This window comes from Ambystoma mexicanum, chromosome 9 (assembly GCF_040938575.1).
Source record: "Ambystoma mexicanum isolate Mex_15411 chromosome 9, UKY_AmexF1_1, whole genome shotgun sequence".
NCBI classification, from domain to species: Eukaryota; Metazoa; Chordata; class Amphibia; order Caudata; family Ambystomatidae; genus Ambystoma; species Ambystoma mexicanum.
Window position 1 is genome coordinate 392,724,555 of NC_090931.1, and position 20,112 is coordinate 392,744,666.

The 20,112-nt window shown below is 48.9% G+C and overlaps 1 protein-coding gene across 1 annotated transcript in view; it reads left to right on the top strand.

Annotated features, from left to right (window-relative positions):
* LOC138488122 (S-adenosyl-L-methionine-dependent tRNA 4-demethylwyosine synthase TYW1-like) overlaps positions 1–20,112 on the top strand; it is a 1,632,770-nt gene that overhangs the window by 148,438 nt on the left and 1,464,220 nt on the right. Inside the window, exon 2 of the mRNA XM_069614883.1 lies at positions 2,287–2,429. Within this exon, the coding sequence (XP_069470984.1) occupies positions 2,287–2,429 (143 nt within the window). The remainder of the gene's footprint in view (positions 1–2,286; positions 2,430–20,112) is intronic.

Here is a 20,112-nt window from a genome sequence, read left to right on the forward strand (position 1 = left end):
CCCCCATGTGGCTGCAATGATTGAGTAGTGCCATGCATCATGCCTTAACCCAGGCACAGCTTATATTTAGAGTTTACCCTGCCACCAGCTTGGGCTGCTTATGGTACTCGTGGTTTTGGCAGAGAGGTGCATATCTTTAATGCAGACCCTGTGCTGCAGATACTTTGTTGTTGCTATAGCTGTCCTCTGGGCAACTGTGCCCACAGAGCCTGCTCTGTGCCACTGGTAGAGCAGGTGCTTCTTTTTTGTGTGTGAATTTCTCTGAGATCTGTAAACAAGGAAAGAAGGAGAACAACATTTTCTAACAATTAAACATTATTTTGATAACATAACATTACATTTACACATTTTTCTTATAAATGGCATAATAAGCAGAAAAAGGAAAATCGAATCGGAGCAGGAAGGAGCAGCAAGGAAGGGAAGAGAAAGAAAAGGAAAAGGGGGAAAAAGTGAAGAGAAAGAAAAGGGGGAAAAATGAAAGGGAATGTTTCAAGAATGCAAGTCATTAAAGATATTCCATATAGCTGTAATATGTAGATAGAGGCTGACGCTCGATATTGAGATTAATTAGGATTTATTTTTATAACAATATATAATAACGGAAAGTGAGAAGGAGATTATGTGGGCCCCAACGGACTCGGATCAGTAAACAGTTTCCTTCAATCTGGCCTCACAGTTCTCTTCATATAACAGGCACTCGTGAGCACACGAGCCAGAGGGATCCACTGATGACATAAGCAAGGCTGGAATGCTACAATAGCTGAATATTTAGCAGCTTTTTTCAATTTCTGGTAGGTCACTTTTTCTCTTCTTGATAGAATGACTAGGTCCTGCAGCCAGCCCTCAATAGAAGGCTTAACCTCACTTTTCCAGCACTTTGATATGCTTCTTAGCTACCTAAAGTGCTCTATACGCCCAAAAGAGCTGGCCAATAGATAATCGAATACCTAATGGCAACTAACCCAACACACATAGCAATGGGGTATGAGGAAGTGAAAAGCCATACGCTGTATGTCGTCATCCCAAAAGCTAGTAATTTTCGCACAGGACCAGAACACATGCAGACCATTGCCAACAACTGACTTACAATTCCAGCATATATCATCTTGTACAAGTTTACGTTTCATTTTTGAAGTTGTCCGATAGATACAATGCACAATCCGTTGCTGGGTATACCTTAGATCCAAGTCAACTTGTTTGTGGGGTCCTGCCCAAATACAATTCCAATATCCCTCTAATAACTCTAAACCCAATTCCAAGATCCAGGAAGCTCTACCCTGCTCAGAAGGAACATTAGCATCCACCGGAGCAAGAAGTATTTACAGAGAAGAAGCAGAAAATTGCATACTTTTGAATAAGTGCCAAATAGGTGGGGCACTATGCAATGAGGCATTTAACGGCGCAAATACATTTGTAAAAACTTCGTAAAGGACACAGTATTGATGTTCTTCTGACATACACAGCTTATATTTCAACCTAAGGAACTCAAATGTAAGCATGGAAACTCCATTATGAATCTGCCCCAATTTCCAGATTCCTGCAGACTGCCAAGAGGACCAGGAGAGGGTATGATTATTCAATCGTATTGCTGAGTTTCTGCAACCAGTTCGGCAATTCGATGCATCTTCTCTTAACCAAAAATGAAGAGTGCGCAAAGTGTAGGATCTTTGATATGAGACCATATTAGGGAAACCAAAGCCCCCCAAACGTATTGGTTTCATAAATATATCCATTGGAATCTTGGATCTACCCCCCTCTCCGCATAAAACGTTTTGTAAATCTCTATTAATATCAGAAAGCAAATCTCAAATCGGAGGAAGCATACTAAAGACATAAAGCAGTTTTGGAAGTAAGGTCTAACCATGATAATGATGCAGCAGGACACAGATACACATTGTTTTTTTTTTGGCATGGAGTTTATGATGAGCAGTTTATCGTTTTAGAGATGGAATTGCCCACGTCATTTTATTAGTTAATGAGAATAAAAAAAGCCATGGCTTCCACAACCTTGCAAAATGGCAATTCCATGCAGCATCACTGCCTGGTCCATGTAAGTTTTTCACCAGGAAGCATTTCTAATTGTAAACTCATCCCCAGGGTGGGATTGTGATTTTATTTATGATGTGCTGCAGTGCCGCATGTAGTAGAAAATAAAGCAACCTCTGAATGTTACATTGTTGGATTAGATGATGGCTCATTATTCAATTTAACTTTGTGATTGTGATTATTGCCACTGTGTCAGGAAAACACTTGACCAAAACATGTTTTCTCTTGTATGTTTTGCAGGTTCTTCTGTGGATGTGTGGCATTATATCTACACTCCTTGTATGTTGCTTTGGCTGAACAGATTTTACATCTATTCCTGTGCCACTATTGTCTTTGCTGTTTGGATCTGCTTCCGGTTTTTAAATTCCAAGAAGATGAAACAGGTACTTATTTTTTATAGTGCATTTAATGGCCAGAAAATTAGCTATGCCACAAAACCGGTTTGTGTCTGGTTGCAAAATATAATTCCTCAAATTATGCAAGTGCAAAGAACGGTTGACACACATTGATGTTCCCTTTAAAGTGTACCTAATTTTTCCAATTCTTCTGATGAAAATACATAGACTAAAATCAGGTGAAATTGATATCCTCTCAGGTATAATTTGTATGCATTACAGTAGAGTAGTGCAGAAGCTTTCAAGCAAGTACTCGTCCACATGATCATATCTATACAAGTGGATCTGTAGTGACTTGCCCATGATTGTAGGTGGTCAGACTATTTTTTAATTTTGCAGTTACTAACCATGCTTTTGAAGGGAAAAAGATTAACACAAGTTGAACGAAATCCAAGTTAATCCAGCAGGGCTTGTCATCAAAGGGATGGTGTTATGCGCTGAATGGTAACTATAGGCAGATTGCTGGGTCTTTATGCGTAAAGGGTTAGTAAAGGCTGGATTTCTGAAGGGACTCTGCATTCCAGCTTGGAAATTGTCAATCCAAGGTACTAAAGTTCAGACAGTGGTCCAAAACGATAGTCATATAACCCGCCCCCCTTCCTCCCCATACTGCCCCATCCATGATTGCCGACATGTTTTACTATGCTGCCACTCAAAGGATGAAAGGAACTGTATCATAATTTTGCAACTGTTTCCTGTAAGCTTTCTCTGTCTCGCGTAGTGATGGCAATTGAGGAACAGGCAAGTGTGACTTAGTATATGACCAGGCTGATTTAAGATGCAGTGTAACACATATAGTATTCTGTTAAGGAATGTCCATAATGATGTTGTGACACGAATGGTACTTTATCTTCTGAGAGTTCAACCCCTCAATCCCTCGCCCCCTTCCTTGTTGAGAGCTGTAAAACCACTAACCCTGGAGTGGGGCAAAAACACCCAGCCAAAAAGGCCATACCTTTTTAAAGGTTGGTGGTGTAGACGACCGATCAGGGCCAACTCTTACGAAGAGGTTGTGATCTGTCGCAAAGGTACAATTTAGTCCATGCTCATCCATAGAAAAAACACCACACTGATATACTGAAAAACTTGCATTTATTATAATACGCATATAAACTATCTGTTTAAAAAAAGTACTTAAGCACTTAATATGCACTATGAAAATGCACAGTATATTATGAAAACAGTACATGCCATTGAGGGCTCTCCACACCGCCATACTTTAATGTGGGTTTACTATCGTGGACAGGCACAGCACACAGTTATGGGTGGTGGGGGAGGGGAACCAGACATTCTAAACCTAGTTATACACCCATAGTGCCTGCACAACATATAATGCGTTATCCTACTAGACACAACCCACTCCTATTTCATTTGTAAGACCACTACCTGTTGGTAGAGACATAAAAAGGGGTGAGGAGAAAAGGGAATCCTACTTGCATGATAAATAGTCGTAAAGACAACTAAGACCAATACCAACAATCCACATGAACTATTTGTGAATACTATGCCCTAGAGGTAAAAAATGAAAGACAGACAGTTACCATTACAATTCACCCATAGGAAAAATGGTTGCAGAGGAGCCAAAATTAGTAGTGTACATCTACATTCACAGTTAAAGGAGTGGAGGGAAAGAGTTTGAAAATGGTAAGAGGTAAGTGCTAAAATCTATTTCTTGGCAAGAATGCCCTGAACCCTAAAGAAGTACACGGACAGGTAAGTAACCCCAAAGTCAGTTTAGGACAGTTCCAAGATGATGTAAAAGTACCACAGTTGAACAGGACAAAGTCAGTAGACCAGACTTCTATAGGGAAAATTAAGCCATGTCTGTTTTACCATAGGTGCTGATTCATCGGCAAACCAACCCCAGGGAGGACCCCAATCAAGAGATTCAGAGGTTAGTTTGGGAACCAGAGCCCTAGGAGGGTAAAGACTTGTTTTAAAAATGCCTGAACCCCAGACCAGAGGGGTATCAGGAATACTCTACTTACCCAAGTACCCAAAAGTGTGTGCCTGCAGCGTTGGTTCCCCAGAATTCTGTTCCAGGGAGACCAAACTACCCGGTATGCACCAGGATTCTTTTTTATGTGCAATTTACAGAATCCATATCCTTGGTCCAGCAACGCCCTAAACGACGGAAAATAACAAACTGCCTTCCCATGGCGACACCACAAGCCAGCTGTGAAAATACTGATGAGGAAGACAAGGGAACTGTGATGAATTGAGGGAATTAGTCCCTTCTCCCCAAGGGGGAGCCCCCAAATCCCTAGGTAGATGAGCCCGCTCTGAAACACCCTCCCTAGGTGTTGAGGCAAGTGGGACCTCACTGGGAGATACTTCCCCTTTGGGGACAAGGGTTTCCATTCCCGTGAGGAACTCCCTGTTGCCCTCCAAGTGATGGCTTATATGGATTTGTGCAATTAATTAGAATGTTATCGGTTTCATGAAGATAAAAGGGAACCTACATTATTAGCGACAAGAAACTGAGGCTAGCCATTTAAATCAAAGTCTCCAATGGACTGTGCTTAGGATACTGAAAAGGGATGATATGCCAAAGAACCGGAGAGAATGGGCAGGGAGCCAAGAGAGTGATAGGCTGAGGGAACGAGGGGAAGGTCCCCTGTACATAGCAGAACAGGAGGAGGTGGGGCTGTTGGAGAACACAGAGCCAGCGTAAACCAGAGCGGTTCCTACGCGAAGCAAGAAACGCTGGAGAACCGGCATGTGAAAGCGAAGGAAATCCAAACATGGTTGAAGAGAAAAGTTTGGTGGTGGCGTGACCACAAAGCAATCGTGATAGGCAGACCGCATATACAATGACCCCGAAACCACCAGCAGGATGAAGGAGCTCCCGATCGGAGTCTCAACACCGAGCACGTTGCCGAAGGTAAACTGCAGAGCTGGGAAGACAGCAAAAGGGAGTCCAGCGTCCTACAGGTACCGGCGCCGCTACCCCTGAACCAAGAAGGTAATATGGGGTACGGGAATACCCGGAGGTCAAGAGGGACTACTTATAAATTAAACGAAACTCATACAAGTAGTAATGTGAAAAAGAAGCGAAAATAATCTGATGGGTCAGGAGAAACGCAAGAACCGGGGAGAGAAACAAAGTTGTAACCTTGTTACCCTGCAAAAAGGGAAAGATTAGCCCATTTTCTGACGATAAGAAAGCAAGCATACCAACGAAAGACATTTTGGGAAAAAAGACCTGTGAGCTCAGAAAGATAAGCCTCATATATGAAACCGCACCCTGGGAAGAGGTGGATTATAATTGGAAGTTGAGCAACCAAAATATTCGACAGTGTCACGCCACTTACCTGTCTTGGTGGATTTACCCACGCTGGCGTTGTCTTTGGTTCTGCACAGTTTAATCACAGGCAGTCATTGTGCATGGACTACGCATGCACGGGCGGCCGTGTTCGGCGATCCCTGCATGCGCCGTGTAAAGGGCGATTCGGGTTGTGTGACAAAAAAAGCTTGCGGTCCAGGCCTCCCCTTTCATCCAGAGCCCTACTTTAGTTGCTTGTACATGCTGCCCATTGCGTCTCAAAGCAGTTTTGTTCCGGACAGTGTCCTCGCCCCCAGCTCTAGCTTGTTCTAGTCTAGTCCCTGTATGTCCTTTTTGTCTCCTTGTCCGACCTTGCTACCTTCCCTGTTTCACCTGGAGGGTCTTGTCTTCCCCTTGTCCCTTTGTCCTTTTTCTATTCTTTGTTACCTTTGGGACCTTCTAATTTCTTTCCCTAGGAGTCCTGCTGTTCCTTGAGTCTTGTCCTTGCCTAGCACTTGGTTGCTTCACCATCCTACCTGCTCCTCCCCTGCCTTTTGCCCTGTTTCTGGAGGTCTGCAGTGTGCTTGTGTTATCTCAGCCTGCCTGCCTTTAAGTGCCTGGTAACCTCCTCTAAGCATCCGACCTGAACTCCCTGCAACGTTGTCTCTCGAACTGGGGCCCACCTCACCTCTCATCTCATCCTGGACTTCTGGTATCCTGAGTGGCCTTCCCTGTCAGTGCTTGCACTGTCTCCACATCGCGCAAATCAGGGAAGTGGTGTCCTGTGGCGTGGGGAGCTGATTCAGGGCTTTCCAGTGCATTAGGGAAGTGTTGGATTGGTTTCCCGCACCACAAGTACATCTGGAGCTACCAATACGGCAATCTGGCTTTGTCATCACAGCAACAACTTCGAAAAGTAGATATGCAGTGCCAGCGAGATGCCTTGCATGACAGAGGAGAGCAATATGCAAGGCTGTCTTGAGCCATATAGGAAAGAAAAGTGATAAGTGATGGGGTCACATGGGTTGGATTTGGACAGTGGACGGACTTGTTTTTGACATTTACAGTGACCTTCTTTAGTAAAATAGGTAGGTAACACCTAGGGAAAGACGCGCCTTATTTTAATTTTAAATAAACGAGATAATGAAAATGTCTTTACAGCATCCGTCTCCTTCTGATCCTCCACAGAACCCTGCTGCCCAGTGCACAAAGGAGGTTAGCACAGCCCCAGTAACTGCTCCAAGGTGCCAACCTAGGTGGAGGCAACCGAGAACAGCCCAAGGAGAAAATTAAGATTGGTAGTGGTGGTCCACCACCCTAACAAGCGATGGTACCTACTTGCACTGATGCGGTGTACCCTGGTAGCAAACAGCGAGAAGCGACAGTGAAACAGCTTGGAGATGTTCCAGGCACAGTTTTCCGAAGTGAAGCCAGCAGGAGCATGCACGCAGCTCAGGATGGACTACTGGCAGCAGAACACCCCTAACTGGGAGGTGCCTAAACCCTGCACCCAGCTAGCATAGTAATTTGAGGGTCTAAAAATGCAGCAACAGTGATATACAGTACGAAATCTTCCAGCAAGTACGTAAACCTGTTTCTTTCAATATCCTGCTACAAGAGCGATAAGAGCCTGAGTAGGAACTAGGTTTCCTCTTAAGTACCACTGCTCTTGTGGGAGACACGGAATTGCATCAGGGACAATACATCACATATGCTAGACTGGTGAAGATGATAAAAAGTACATGGCCCAAGGCAGAGTTGGCCCGTCAGCCAGAAGCTGCCATAGAAAAATGTTATGACATATCGGACGGGGGCCATGAGATCTCCCGGATATACGAGTTGCTTATGTCCAAGGTGAGCAGGGGAGTCACCCAGACGAGACTAGAATGGGAGGAGGAGGCGGGGCAATCAATGGGCGATGGGCTGTGGGTCAGGGTGCAGGGATACCTCACAAAAGTATCAAGGAATGTAAGGTTGCAACAAATTCAGTTATAGGTTACCCACATAGCATATAAAACCTTTATTTTTGGTATTTCAGATAACATGAAATAAGTGCAACAATACACTTTAAACATAAACATCGCCTTGAGATCCCTGCTTCCCCGACCCCCCCCCCCCATCACAGTCTATAAAGGATATTGCGTAACCTACGAGTCACTTTGCACGTGTTCTATAGTCTGCAAGCCGCTGAGCACCAAGACTTTATGAAGTGGTTCCTGGGGTCAGGAATGGTGATGAGGATATATCTGGACTAGACCATAGGTAGAAGATGTATAGGCCCCAAATATTAGGGGGTCGAGCTTGTAGGGGCAGGGTTTTGATGAAGTCAGTTTTGACATCTTGGCAGTAAGTTATGTCTATCAGCCAATTTACCAAAGTGGGTGAGGGTCCTCGTCCCCAGGAAATTGCGATCCTTCTACATGTTAGTACCAGCAATAGACTTGCCAGTCTCCGAACTGCAGATGGTACATGTCTGGTTAGACCAAGGAGCACCACTAATGGTTCGGGTGACATTGTTATTCCAATTATTGCTGACAGTTTATCGAGGACTTGATCCCAGAATCGGGTTATGGGTGAGCATGTCCAAGCGAGATGGAGGAAGTCGGCTGGTGAGGCCCTACATTTCTCACAGGCCGCTGAGAGCTCGGGAAGATGTGTGGAGTTTTGCTGGGGTGTGGTATGTCTGGTGTAGAAAGTTGAAATGTATTTTTCGAGGGGATTGGTTCCTCTGATGTATTCCATATCTATGACAGGTAATCCCCACAGCTGTGCTGCTTCGGAACATTTTCGGAGTCTGCGTCCTGCGTCTATGACGTCAATACGCTGTCCTCGAGGGCCTCTGTCGAGCCGACTTCACCGGATGTTATAAGTAGGACGCACTATGCCCGTAGCCTCAGTTCCGTTTTTTCCGCGAACGTGTTCGCTTCGGAGATCTCGGCGCGCCTTGGTTCTTCTGAGTTATTCTATCGGTTCTTCGAACCCGTTTGTTTGTGAAGATTTCCTAATGTCTTCGTCGTCTTCTACTCCACTGCCGGGTTTCAGGAAGTGTCGGGACTGCGGTTCCAAGATATCGCTGACGGACCCGCACAACGCCTGCCTCTGGTGCCTCGGTGTGGACCACGCCACGGACGATTGTGATGATTGCCAGTCGTTAGCGTGTAAGGTGTCCAAGCCCCGGAAGTCGAAATCCACTGGGCTTTCTACTGACGGTTCAGGGGGCAACTCTCTGCATCGTCGGCTTAAGTCCAGGGGATCTCGGTCCCAGAGTGGGTCCCGCCATTCTTCTGCCTCTTAGAGGCATTCACGGAAGCACAGTCACCGGTCGCCTTCCCCGTCCTCGTCCGAGGACTCCGCCCGTCGGCGAGTTGCTTGTCCCACCAAGCATTCCTCTCCTGTGGAATGGGATTCATTTCGTAAGGAGATGATGGCGATTTTTCAGTCGCAGGGCTCCGTTCCATCCGCGCCGTCAAAAGACACCAGCAGGGAATGTGCTAGAGACACCGTTCGCACGCCTTCGGGCTCCAGCGGTCGTCGCGATCACCGGGAACCTTCGAGGTCTGGGGCGGACAAGGTGGATCGCTCTAGCCATGCGCGCAACGCCTTGGGCGCCGAGACCGTCAAAGGACTCTCTCGAGGCTCCGCCTCTGAGAACGCCATCGACGCCAAGGCTGTCGAAGGACACGCTCGGGGCTCCGCCCTTGAGGCCTGTGTCGAAGCCATCGGCGCCACGCTCGATGTTGACGCCGATTCAATCGACGCCTTTCGAGGAGGATTTCTCGGAAGTGCCTCAGAGACCTGTGGAAACCCTGAGGAAGGCTCTGGCCAAGTTCAAACACGTGCCTTTTTCTGTGCCCTCATCCAGGGATTTGTTCCAGCCTCTTGACTATATTTCTGAGGTGGATGAAGGGTCTGATTAAGGTCTGGTTCCTGAGGAGGTTCCTGCTGACCTATTATCTGGTCTTATCCAGTTAGAAGATCTGCGTCAGTCTTTGTACGACCCCAGTGGTCTGGACACCTCCCCGGAGGTTGAGTTTGGCAGGCCTGAGCCGGGTATGCATGCTGAATCCCCGTACCGGCGCCTCATGTCGAGGGTGATAGAGTACTTGGGGTGGTCTGCGCCACCAGGGGATTTTCTGCAGGATGACCTGACGGACATCTTGGACCAAGATCCACCAACTGACCAGGTACTGCCATTCCATATGGCCTTGCAAAGAAGGGTGGCAGCGGCTTGGACTGCTCCGGAGAGTCTCCCGGCAGTGGGCAAATCTTTGCCGAAGAAATACCGTCCTGCTAGTAGCGACCCCAGCTACTTGACTATGCACCCCACTCCGGAGAGTTTGGTGGTGCAGGCGGCTACGGCCCCGGCAAAACAGGCGTCGTACCATACCATCCCTCCTGATAGGGATGACAAGCATTTTGATGGCTGGGCGAAGAAAGTTTTCTTCAGGGGGTATGGCTTTACAGGCAGCCAACTCTGTGTGTGCCTTAGCATGTTTCACTTATATTATGTGGAATTGTCTTTGGCGGCTGAACATATTCCCGAAGGGGAGGAACGGGATGGCTTTCTTGCTCAGGTTGGCAAGGATACCATGTGTGAATCCGTTCAGTCGGGTCTAGAAATGGCAGATTGTGTCAGTCGGTCCATGGCGGCGAACACTGTAATGCGCAGATCTGCATGGTTACGGAAGTCGGGGTTTGCTCCTGATGTGCAAGCCCGGCTTCTCAACATGCCCGTTGATGGTGAACATCTTTTTGGCAGCAAGGCCTCACGACAATCCACCAGGGAATCTCTTTGAAGAGTCTGGATCCGCTCCTTCTGCAGGAAATCAAATCGCTGCTGGAGAAAGGCGCCATAGAACTGGTGCCTGTAGCGGAGAGGAACAAGGGATGGTATTCCCCTTATTTTTTGATTTCGAAGAAAGACTGGGGATTGAGACCCATCATGGACTTGTGTGGTTTGAACAAGCTCCTCAGGAAGGACAAGTTCAAGATGGTTACTCTCTCTCAAGTCCTCCAGGCCCTTCAACTTCAGGACTGGTTGGTGTCTCTCGACCTTAAGGATGCTTATTTTCATGTGCCGATTCATCCCAAGCACAAGAAGTTCCTGAGGTTCGCGGTGGGCGACACGCATTTTCAGTTTTGGGTCCTGCCGTTCGGATTGACCTCCGCCCTGATGGTCTTCACCAAGCTCATGGTGGTGGTGGCAGCATACCTCAGGAAAGGGGGGATTCACATCTACCCCTACCTGGACGATTGGTTGATCAGGGCACGCTCTCCCGAGCAAGTCCTGGATCATCTGTCAGTCACCTGCCACTACCTTCACAAGCTGGGCTTCTCCCTCAACTTAAAGAAGTCCCACTTGACGCAAACCCAGCGGCTCCAGTGCATCGGAGCAGTGCTCGACACATTCCTGGGTCAGTGTTTCCCTCCCCAGGTGAGGGCTCCCCACATTCTGCAGATGGTGCACAAGTTTCAACATGCCCAGAGTCTCCCGGCGTTCGAGTTCTTGAGGTTGCTCGTCCTCATGGCATCCTGCATTCTTCTGGTTGCAGAGGCCAGGTTGCGGATGAGATCTCTACAATGGGCTCTCAAACTCAAGTGGTCGCAGTCCTCCGGCAGGATGTCGGACCCCGTTCAGGTGCCGCCCTCGGTCACCCAGGATCTTCTGTGGTGGGCCGTCGAAGGCAATCTGATGAAGGGGGCTCCATTTTGGCTACCCTGGCCGGAGGTAACGATCATGACGGATGCGTCCCTCACGGGATGGGGAGCTCATGCCAACGAGGTGACAGTCGGCGGTCGTTGGTCTGTCGGCGTCCAGACTCCATATCAGTTTGTTGGAGCTGAGGGCCATCAGGCTAGCCCTGAAGGCTTTTCTGCCTTCTGTGCGAGGGAAGAATGTCCTGATCCTGACGGAAAACACAGTGGCCATGCAGTACCTCAACAAAAAGGGGGGGGGCAGGGTCTCTCCCTCTGTGCAACGAGGCGATGCAGCTCTGGTTCTGGGACATCCAGCAGGAAATTTCAATCTCGGCAGTTCATCTGGCCGGAGACGAAAACGGGGCGGCGGACGCTCTGAGCAGGCAGAGCACGGTCTCTGACGAGTGGGAGCTGGCTGAGGAGGTTCTCTTGGAGATCTTTGCCCTTTGGGGGACCCCACAACTGGATCTTTTCGCCACCAGCGTAAACCAGAAGTGCAAAAGATTCTGCTCGCGGGAATTTCCTCCAAGAAGAGCCTTAGGGGACGCGTTCGTAGTGGAGTGGTCCTTCCCACTGCTATACGCATTTCCTCCAGTCCCTGTCATTCCGCAAGTGCTACGGAGGTTCGGTTCCCGGATGATCCTCATTGCTCCGGCATGGGCCAGGAAAACGTGGTACCTGGACCTTCTCGACATGTCCATCTGTCCTCCACGCTGTCTTCCCTATCGAGACAATCTGCTCTCAGGGAAGGGGGGTCAGGTTCTTCATCCAGAGGTCAAGTCCCTCAACCTTCATGCTTGGCTTCTGAAAGGTTGAGTTATAAGGATTGGGACCTCCCTGAAGACGTGATGGAGGTGTTGCTTTCGGCCAGAAGGCCCGCAACAAAGTCCCTGTACTGTTGCCGTTGGAGTAAGTTCTGCGACTGGTGCAGGTTTAAGAATGTGGATCCTTTTTCATGTGCCATTCCTGTGGTTCTCTCTTTTTTGCTTTCATTAGCCCACAAGGGCCTGCAAGTGGGTACCATTAAAGGTTACCTGGCGGCACTGTCCATATTTAAGCACTCGTCTGAGGAGTGTTCTTAATTTAAGATTCCTTTAATTTCTCAGTTTCTCAAAGGGCTCACTAATGTGTTCCCACCGTCACCTTTCCAGGTGCCCAGTTGGGATTTGAACATGGTTCTAAAATTCTTAATGGGAGCTCTGTTTGAGCCTTTACATTCTTGTCCTTTGAGACTGCTAACCTTGAAAACGGTGTTTAGTTGCGGTTACTTCCGCTCGCTGAGTGAGTTGCAGACACTTTATGTTAAGCCCCCCTTCATGGTGTTTCATAAGGACAGGGTTGTCCTTAGGGGTTTGTCCTTCCTTTCTTCCGAAAGTTGTATCGGAATTCCATTTAAGCCAGAAGGTAATTATTCCGGCTTTTTATCCTCCTCCGCATCCTGGTAAGGAAGAGGAGAGGCTCCATAGGTTGGATCCTAGGAGAGCTAGTTTCTACATTTCATGCATGTCCCGGGTCAGAGTGGACGGTCAGCTTTTAATAGGATACGCTGGAAGGCGTTTGGGACAAGCTGTTACTAAGCAGACTTTGTCTAGATGGATTATCTTGGCAATTTCTGAATGTTACCGCTTGGCGGGTAAGGACCCTCCGGTAGGCTTACGGGCCATTCTACTAGGGGTGTGGCTGCCTCTACCGCTCTGCAGAGGGGTGTTCCCATTCGTAACATTTGTGAAGCAGCCACATGGGCTTCGGTCCATACTTTTGTAAGACACTACTCCGTAGATTCTATCTATGGGCAGGATCTGGCCTTTGGCAAGGCGGTCCTTTATTCTGCAATTTAATTGGGCATTCTAAATTTCTAAATTCTTTTCCCTCCTCCATACGTTGGTACTGCTTTGGGAGTCTTTCATAGATATGGAATACATCGGAGGAACCAATCCCCTCGAAGAACAAGTTAATTTCTTACCTGGTAACGTTCTTTCGATGGGATGTTCCGACGACATATTCCATATCGCTCCCTCCCTGCCTGCCCCGCTACAGAATTTCTTATGCGATTGCAGCTTACGTTTCTGCAAGGCTTTGTGTGTCGGACTGGCAGAAGACTGGTGCCACACGTTCTGGGGAAAAAACTACAACTGAGGCTACGGGCGTCGTGCGTCCTACTTATAACATCCAGTGACGTCGGCTCGATGGAGGCCCTCGAGGACAGCGTATCGACGCAGGACGCAGACACCGAAAATTTTCCAAAGCAGCACAGCTGTGGTGATTACCTGTCATAGATATGGAATACGTCGTCGGAACATCCCATCGAAAGAACGTTCCCAGGTAAGAAAGTAACTTGTTTGTTTAAAATCTGTGTTTATAGCCACTTTCTGTGTTTGGCCCAGAATGAATGTCCAGTCTTCTTCTGGTATTGTGGACTGCATGGTCCTCTCCCATCTTGTTTTCGAGGCTGTGTGCATAGGTATCGTGTCTGTTAGTAGGGTTCCCCCCTCCACCCCCACCCACACCCCCACTCTCCCGAGTCTGGATCACTCTGTGTAGTAACTGCCAAGTGGGTGGTTGCTGGGGGAACATAGGAAGGAGTGCTTGGAATGCATGGCGAAGGCAAAAGCATAACAACATGTCTAGGGCCATGTCGGCACCTCTATATCTGGCTAGTTGGTGTGTTATAAAGGCTCCCTCTGCAAAGAGATTGTGCAGTGTTTGAATAGTTTATCTGCCCATTTTAGGTACACTTTTTCAGCGGTCAGGGGAATTCCTGGTATGAACCTTGCTGGTATGAGAGGGGAAAATCTGATCTGAGTGTTACACTTCAGCGCAATTATTTTTCTCCAGATATCATAGGTGGATAGGACTATGTTAAGTGACTCATGGGGCACCGGCAGGTGGCCTATAATGATTGATCTCAGTAAGTTGGGGGTTGCGAGGTCCCGTTCAACCTGCACGCGGGGTCTGATGAAGTGTGTGGCGTACCAGTAGCCGAGGAATTGGGCCTGGGCGGCCCAGTAGTAACGCTCTAGGTCGGGAAGTGCCAAGCCTCCCTTGGCCACTGGTTGGATAAGCGTCATGTATGGTACTCTTGCCGGTTTGCCGGCCCACAGCAACTCAAGGATCAGGCCTCTGATTTGTTTAAGAAAATGTTGGGGCAATAGGAGAGGGATGTTTGCAAACAAGTAAAGGAGTTTGGGGAGGATCACCATTTTGACCAATGAGACTCGTCCCCATAGAGTTAACAGAAGGAGCTTCCATCTGTTAATTTTGTCCCGGAGTGACTTTGCCACTCTTTCGTAGTTATCCTGAAATATATCTCGGTAGGCTCTGGACATTAGGATCCCGAGATATCAGACCTGCGAGTGTTACCATTTGAATCCATAATCGTCCGCTAGTTCCTCAGTGTTTGGGGTCAAAGGGAATATGACGGATTTTGTATGATTAATTCTTAGGCCTGAGACGGTGCCGAATTTGATTACCTCTCTCATGATGGGGTTTAGGTTTTCACCTGGGTCTCGGATGTAGAGAACCACATCGTCTGCATACAGGGAAATTATTAATTTGTGTGGTCAGAGAGCGAGACCTCTATGAAGCTGTCTGGACCAGAGTCCCGAGGCTAGGGGTTCCATCACTAAAGCGAATATCAGGGCTGACAGCGGGCAACCTTGTCTGGTTCCCCTCTGTAGTTCGATACCTACTGATTTTGTTCTCCCCAGTACAATGCTTGACTGGGGACGGTTGTAGAGAAGGGAAATCAATTTGAGGAAGTAGTTTCCTAGGCCCATCTGTCTTAGTACTGCAAAGAGAAAAGGCCACTCGACCGTGTCGAAGGCCTTTTCTGCATCCAGCAAAACCGCTATCACCTGATGTGAAGGGTCGAGTGCCTCCATGATTCCGAACATCCGTCTTATGCCGAATGTCGTGTTGCGACCGGGCACAAAACCAGCTTGTTCGGCAAGAACTAGGGCGGGCATCAGGGGGAGCAGCCTAGCGGAAAGAACCTTTGCCAGAATCTTATTGTGAAGGTTGATCAGAGCGATTGGTATGTATGACGCACACATCAGGGGGTTTACCGGTTTTGTGTAAAAGGATCAGATTGGCCTCTCGAAGGGTTGGAGGTAGTATCCCATTCTCAGTTGCCTCTTCGTATACTTGCAACAGAAGGGGGGCCAGCATGGTGGCGAAAGCTTTATAAAATTTGCCTGTTAAACCGTCGGGGCCTGGGCTTTAGTGTTGGGGAGTTCTTTTATTGCTGAGAGGATTTCTTCTAGGGTGATGGGTCTATTCAAGGGTTCTCTCGGTTTGTTGCATACCCAGTATAGTTCAGCGTCTTTGAGGTAGTGGATGAGGGCTTCTGGGTCCGTGGCGTGTTTGGAACTGTAGAGATCCTCATAAAAACTGCGAAAGGATTCAGCTATTTCTTCTTCTGTATGTACTAGAGTGCCACTGGTGTCGCGGATCCTCTCTACTAGAGTAGGTTTTCTGTCTGCCGCCACCAAACGGGCAAGGAGGGCTCCTGGTTTTTGTCCTTCTCCATATTGGCAAACACGATGGCCCCTCTCTAGGAATTTCAGTTCTCTCTCTGCAGTGGATCTGAACTTTTCTAGCTCTTCCTTGAGGGCTGCGAGGGGTTGCGGATCGCAGGACGCGATGCATGTTCGCTCGAGATCTTTCAGACGGGCTTCACTGGTGTCGTGTTCTCTCCTGATCATCCTTAGTATTCCATTTTCTTTCTCGGTGCAGACTCCGCTTACATAGCATTTTAGTGTTTCCCACAGTGTGCTTGCCGAAGTGACCTGGCTCTGGTTGATTTCTAGAAAGGATATGATTTCTTTCTGCAGTTCGTCTGCGAATACTTGGTCTTGTAACAACCCCGGTTTAAATCTCCAGTGGGGTCTGCCCTTCTTTCTATCTGGAGCAATGCATTTGAGAGTGACTGCTGAGTGGTCGGAGTTTGACCTTGGGAGAATTTCGCATGGCCCCCATTGGAGCAGGCTCCAGCAGGACACCAGAAGATAATTGAGTCGAGAACTTGTGTTGTGGACCCAAGAATGGAAGGTGTATTCGCGGGCTTCCCAGTTATTGTCTCCATATATCCATTAGGTCATACGCTTTACAGATTTCAGTAACTTGAAGGCTTGCTTTTAGTAGGGTGAGTAGTTGTGGCTTGTGACTAATGGTGTATTCAAGTCTCCTCCCCATATAATCGTGGCTGAACCCGCTCCCTCCAGGTGCATCATCACCCAGTCAAAGTTATTTGCACTGTCAGTGTTGGGCCCATATGAATTCACGAAGATGATGTCATTCCCTTCGAAAATCCACCTCACCATGATCGCTCTGCCTCCAGCGTCCTTTGCCATCTTTATTAACCTGAAGTTTTTTTTGTTTTTTTTAATCTATCAGGCTAGCAACCCCTCTGGCAAAGGCAGAGTACGATGAAAAGTACCTATGACAACCCCAGTCACGGGCCCAGAGATTCTCGGAATCTGGGAGAAGATGAGTCTCCTGGATCAGAGCCACGTCGATTTTGTGCCTTCTGAGATACTGTGATATTTTGCGTGTCATGGTCGGAAGGTTGCCCTCCTAATATTCCAGGTGACTAGCTTGAACATGTTTGGTGTGCGCACTTGAAGCAGGTTTGCTAGACATCCGAGGCCTTGGTGGGTACTGCAGCGTCGCAGTGGTTTCTTTATCTTGACTCTTTTGGTTGTTGCGGTATGCGTTAGATTCCTGGCTCTGCTGTAAGGGCGGGCGGTGGATCTGCAATAGGCGCGTGTCCCCAACAAATTGTTCTCCCCCCCCCCCCCCTCCCCTGCACGGACAACCCCCAACTTGCCCGTCTTTTTAATCCTCCCCTTGAATCGTTACATTAACAGTGCGCTAGTGTCCTCCCAAGAGCGGAAGTTCCCTTTAAATTCACTCTATTGAGTTGCTCCAGAGTGCAGGGTCGAATCTCGATGGGTTCGATGCGTATATGTGGTGTTTGTCATCAAGGTGGGTTTCTTATCGCCTTGTATCTCTGTTTTATTCCTGAGAACGACCTTCTCTGAGCCTGAACCGCTGGGGAGAAATCCGGTAGAATTGAATGGTATCGCCATTGTATTGGAGTTCACCCTTGTCTCTGGCTAAGCCTCTATATTTAAAATTGAGGAGTTTGGCAATGATTGGTCATGGTGTGGCCCCCAGTATGGGCCTGCTGGATGGCAGTCTATGAGCTCTTTCTATTACAAACAACTGTGATAGCTCCGACGCTCCGAATAGCTCTTTGCAGATATTTTCCACCAGATCTTCCATTTTCATCGAGAGGAGTTGTTCTCTCACCCCCCACCATTCTAATGTTGTTGCGGCGTGAACGTCCTTAGAGATCTTCGTTCTTGGCACTAATCGTTTTAATTTGCCCTTCCAGCGCAGTCACTCTTGCTGTTAGTGATGTTGTGCTGTCATCGAAATTGGAGACCCATTGTCCCACGGCATCAAGCCTGTCTCCATGCTTATCTATGCAATGTTGTAATCGATCGACTTTTGATGAAAAAGTGTTGTGTTTGCAGTCCAAATTGCTGATGCCGGCTTTCAGCTTCAGAAGAATCACCCATATGTCCATGGCCTGAGAGGGCATTTCCTCTTGTTCTATGTCTCGAGTTGGGGATTCTGCCTGGCCTTTTGGTTTGGGTGTTTTGATTACCGTGCCCGGTTCAAAGTTCAATTTCCGTTGAGATTTATCAGATTTACCCATATTGTGTGGCTTGAGTGTGGTCTCTGAGCGTGGTTTCCCAGGCTCTTGGGGAACTGCACACTGGTTTGTGGATGTTGTCCAGTTGATCAGCTGCCTGTTGAATATTGTTGGGGAGGGCTGCGTTGAACTTTGTTAGTTGCTGAGTTTTTGGATGTGACTTCAGTAGTCTTGCTTTGTGAACACTGGCGTGTGGCCACCCGGGCAGTAAGGAGACAGTTCAGCCCTCTGGCATCCAGGCCCCAGAGGGGGACGTTGTTGGCAAAATTAGTTTGGTACGCCGGAGGGCCGCCCCAGGCGAAGGCTTCTGTTGTAGGCCGCAGCGCCCCAATGGAAGCAGGGGGGTCAGCTATCTTCCCTGTCGGCAAGCGACTGTGTTTCCTGGTTAGTGTCTCCTTGCCATTTAGCCGTGGAGAGTTGATAATGAGTTGCAGTGAAGTTATTTGTGACGGTGGTGAAGGTGCTTGCTCCTAAGCCGACGAAGAGTGTGCGCTTATTGCCTGATAGTTGGCGTCTTTGGGCCTCAACCGGCTGCTCTTGCGGAGTGCTTGAGGCCCGGATTCACTTGGGGCACTGGCTTTATGGGCGGTGTGTTCTCTGGGCTTTTTGCTGAGCGCTGTGATGGTCTCTGGTGAACCACTGATTATGGCGGTGTACGGCGAGACCCGATGTCGGGGCAGTGCTATTTCACAGTGTCTCCGTGTGCAGAGTCGTGGGGCTCGGGCTGTCGGGCTGCCCGCCGTGTCTAACCACGAGGGGTGTATTGTTGATTTATTGTTTGGGTGCTGCCGTGAGAATGTTCCAATTCCTGGTTGTTTGCGGGTGGCACGCAGGTCCCAGTGTCCCTGTGCCCCGCGCTTCTTAGTTAGCAGGAGTGTTTGCAGGACGCTCTCAGGTGGTCCCCGGGGGTGGGGGGTGAGGCGATTTTGTCAAGGCCGCGGCCCTGGTGTCTGGGGGGTGGACTGCACTGCTGGCCTTGCCTGGGTTGATGGCCTAGCCTTTCTCTCCCCCACGGGGTCGGAGAGGGGAAGGGGGGCGCCTGGGTCCGCGTTGCCCATCTGCTCACCTCCTCTGGTGTTGATATCTCCACTCGTTGTGCTCTTGGCCTCGGCTGCCCGCTGCTTGCCGATGTCCCCTCCTTGGCGGTCTCGGCACTCCACGGGCTGTGGGTCCAGGCGTCTCACCTCCTCTGCCTTCAGAGTCCCCGATGCTCTGCAACTGCCTGGGCCGATGGCTTCTCGCTGCGCGTGGGATGGGGCCACATGAGTTCTGGTGCAGCGTGTTCCTGGTCTGGACGCTGGGGGAGGAACTTGTCCGGTCTCGCGGGCCTCGGCGCCCGGAGCAGCAATGAGGAGCCCACACTTGCACTTCCGGCGTTTGATGCGTGTTGGCCACTCAGTGCAGCACAGGGGGCCGCCGGCTCTCTCCTGCTGCTATCTGTCTGCCTCGGCAACACCAGTCTCTCCGCACCGCTGCTTCTATCGGCTGTGTTGCAGATTCCACTCAAGTTTGTTATTTTCTGCTGACTGCTCTCATCTCGCGCCTTCACCGTTCATGTTGTGGCTCGGGTCTGTGGAGTGGTCCGGCCTCTTTTCTGCTTGGTGTCACTGTCGTCTGCTAGGCTCAGGGAGGCTTCCTTCGCAGCCGCTGCTCTTGTATTGCCACCCCTAGGGAGTCGCAAGGTTTAGTCCGCTGTTTAAAGCTGCTTCGCACTCTGCATAGCTTTCACTTTACAGGATTAATTTGGGAGCTCCGTCGGAGCTCACAGAGGAGCCGCCATCTTGGTTGGCCCTCTCGCACTCTCTCGTCACCCACAGAGCATAAATGACCCCCAAGAAGATAGTCATGTTTAAAAACGCTGGGACACAGACATGTCCGAAATGTGGGGATTTAAACGCAGGAATGGTACATATGTTCTGGGCATGCCCCGAAATGAAGAAATATCGGGAGGAGGTGGCCCGCCTCATGGCAGGAAAGGGGATAAACTT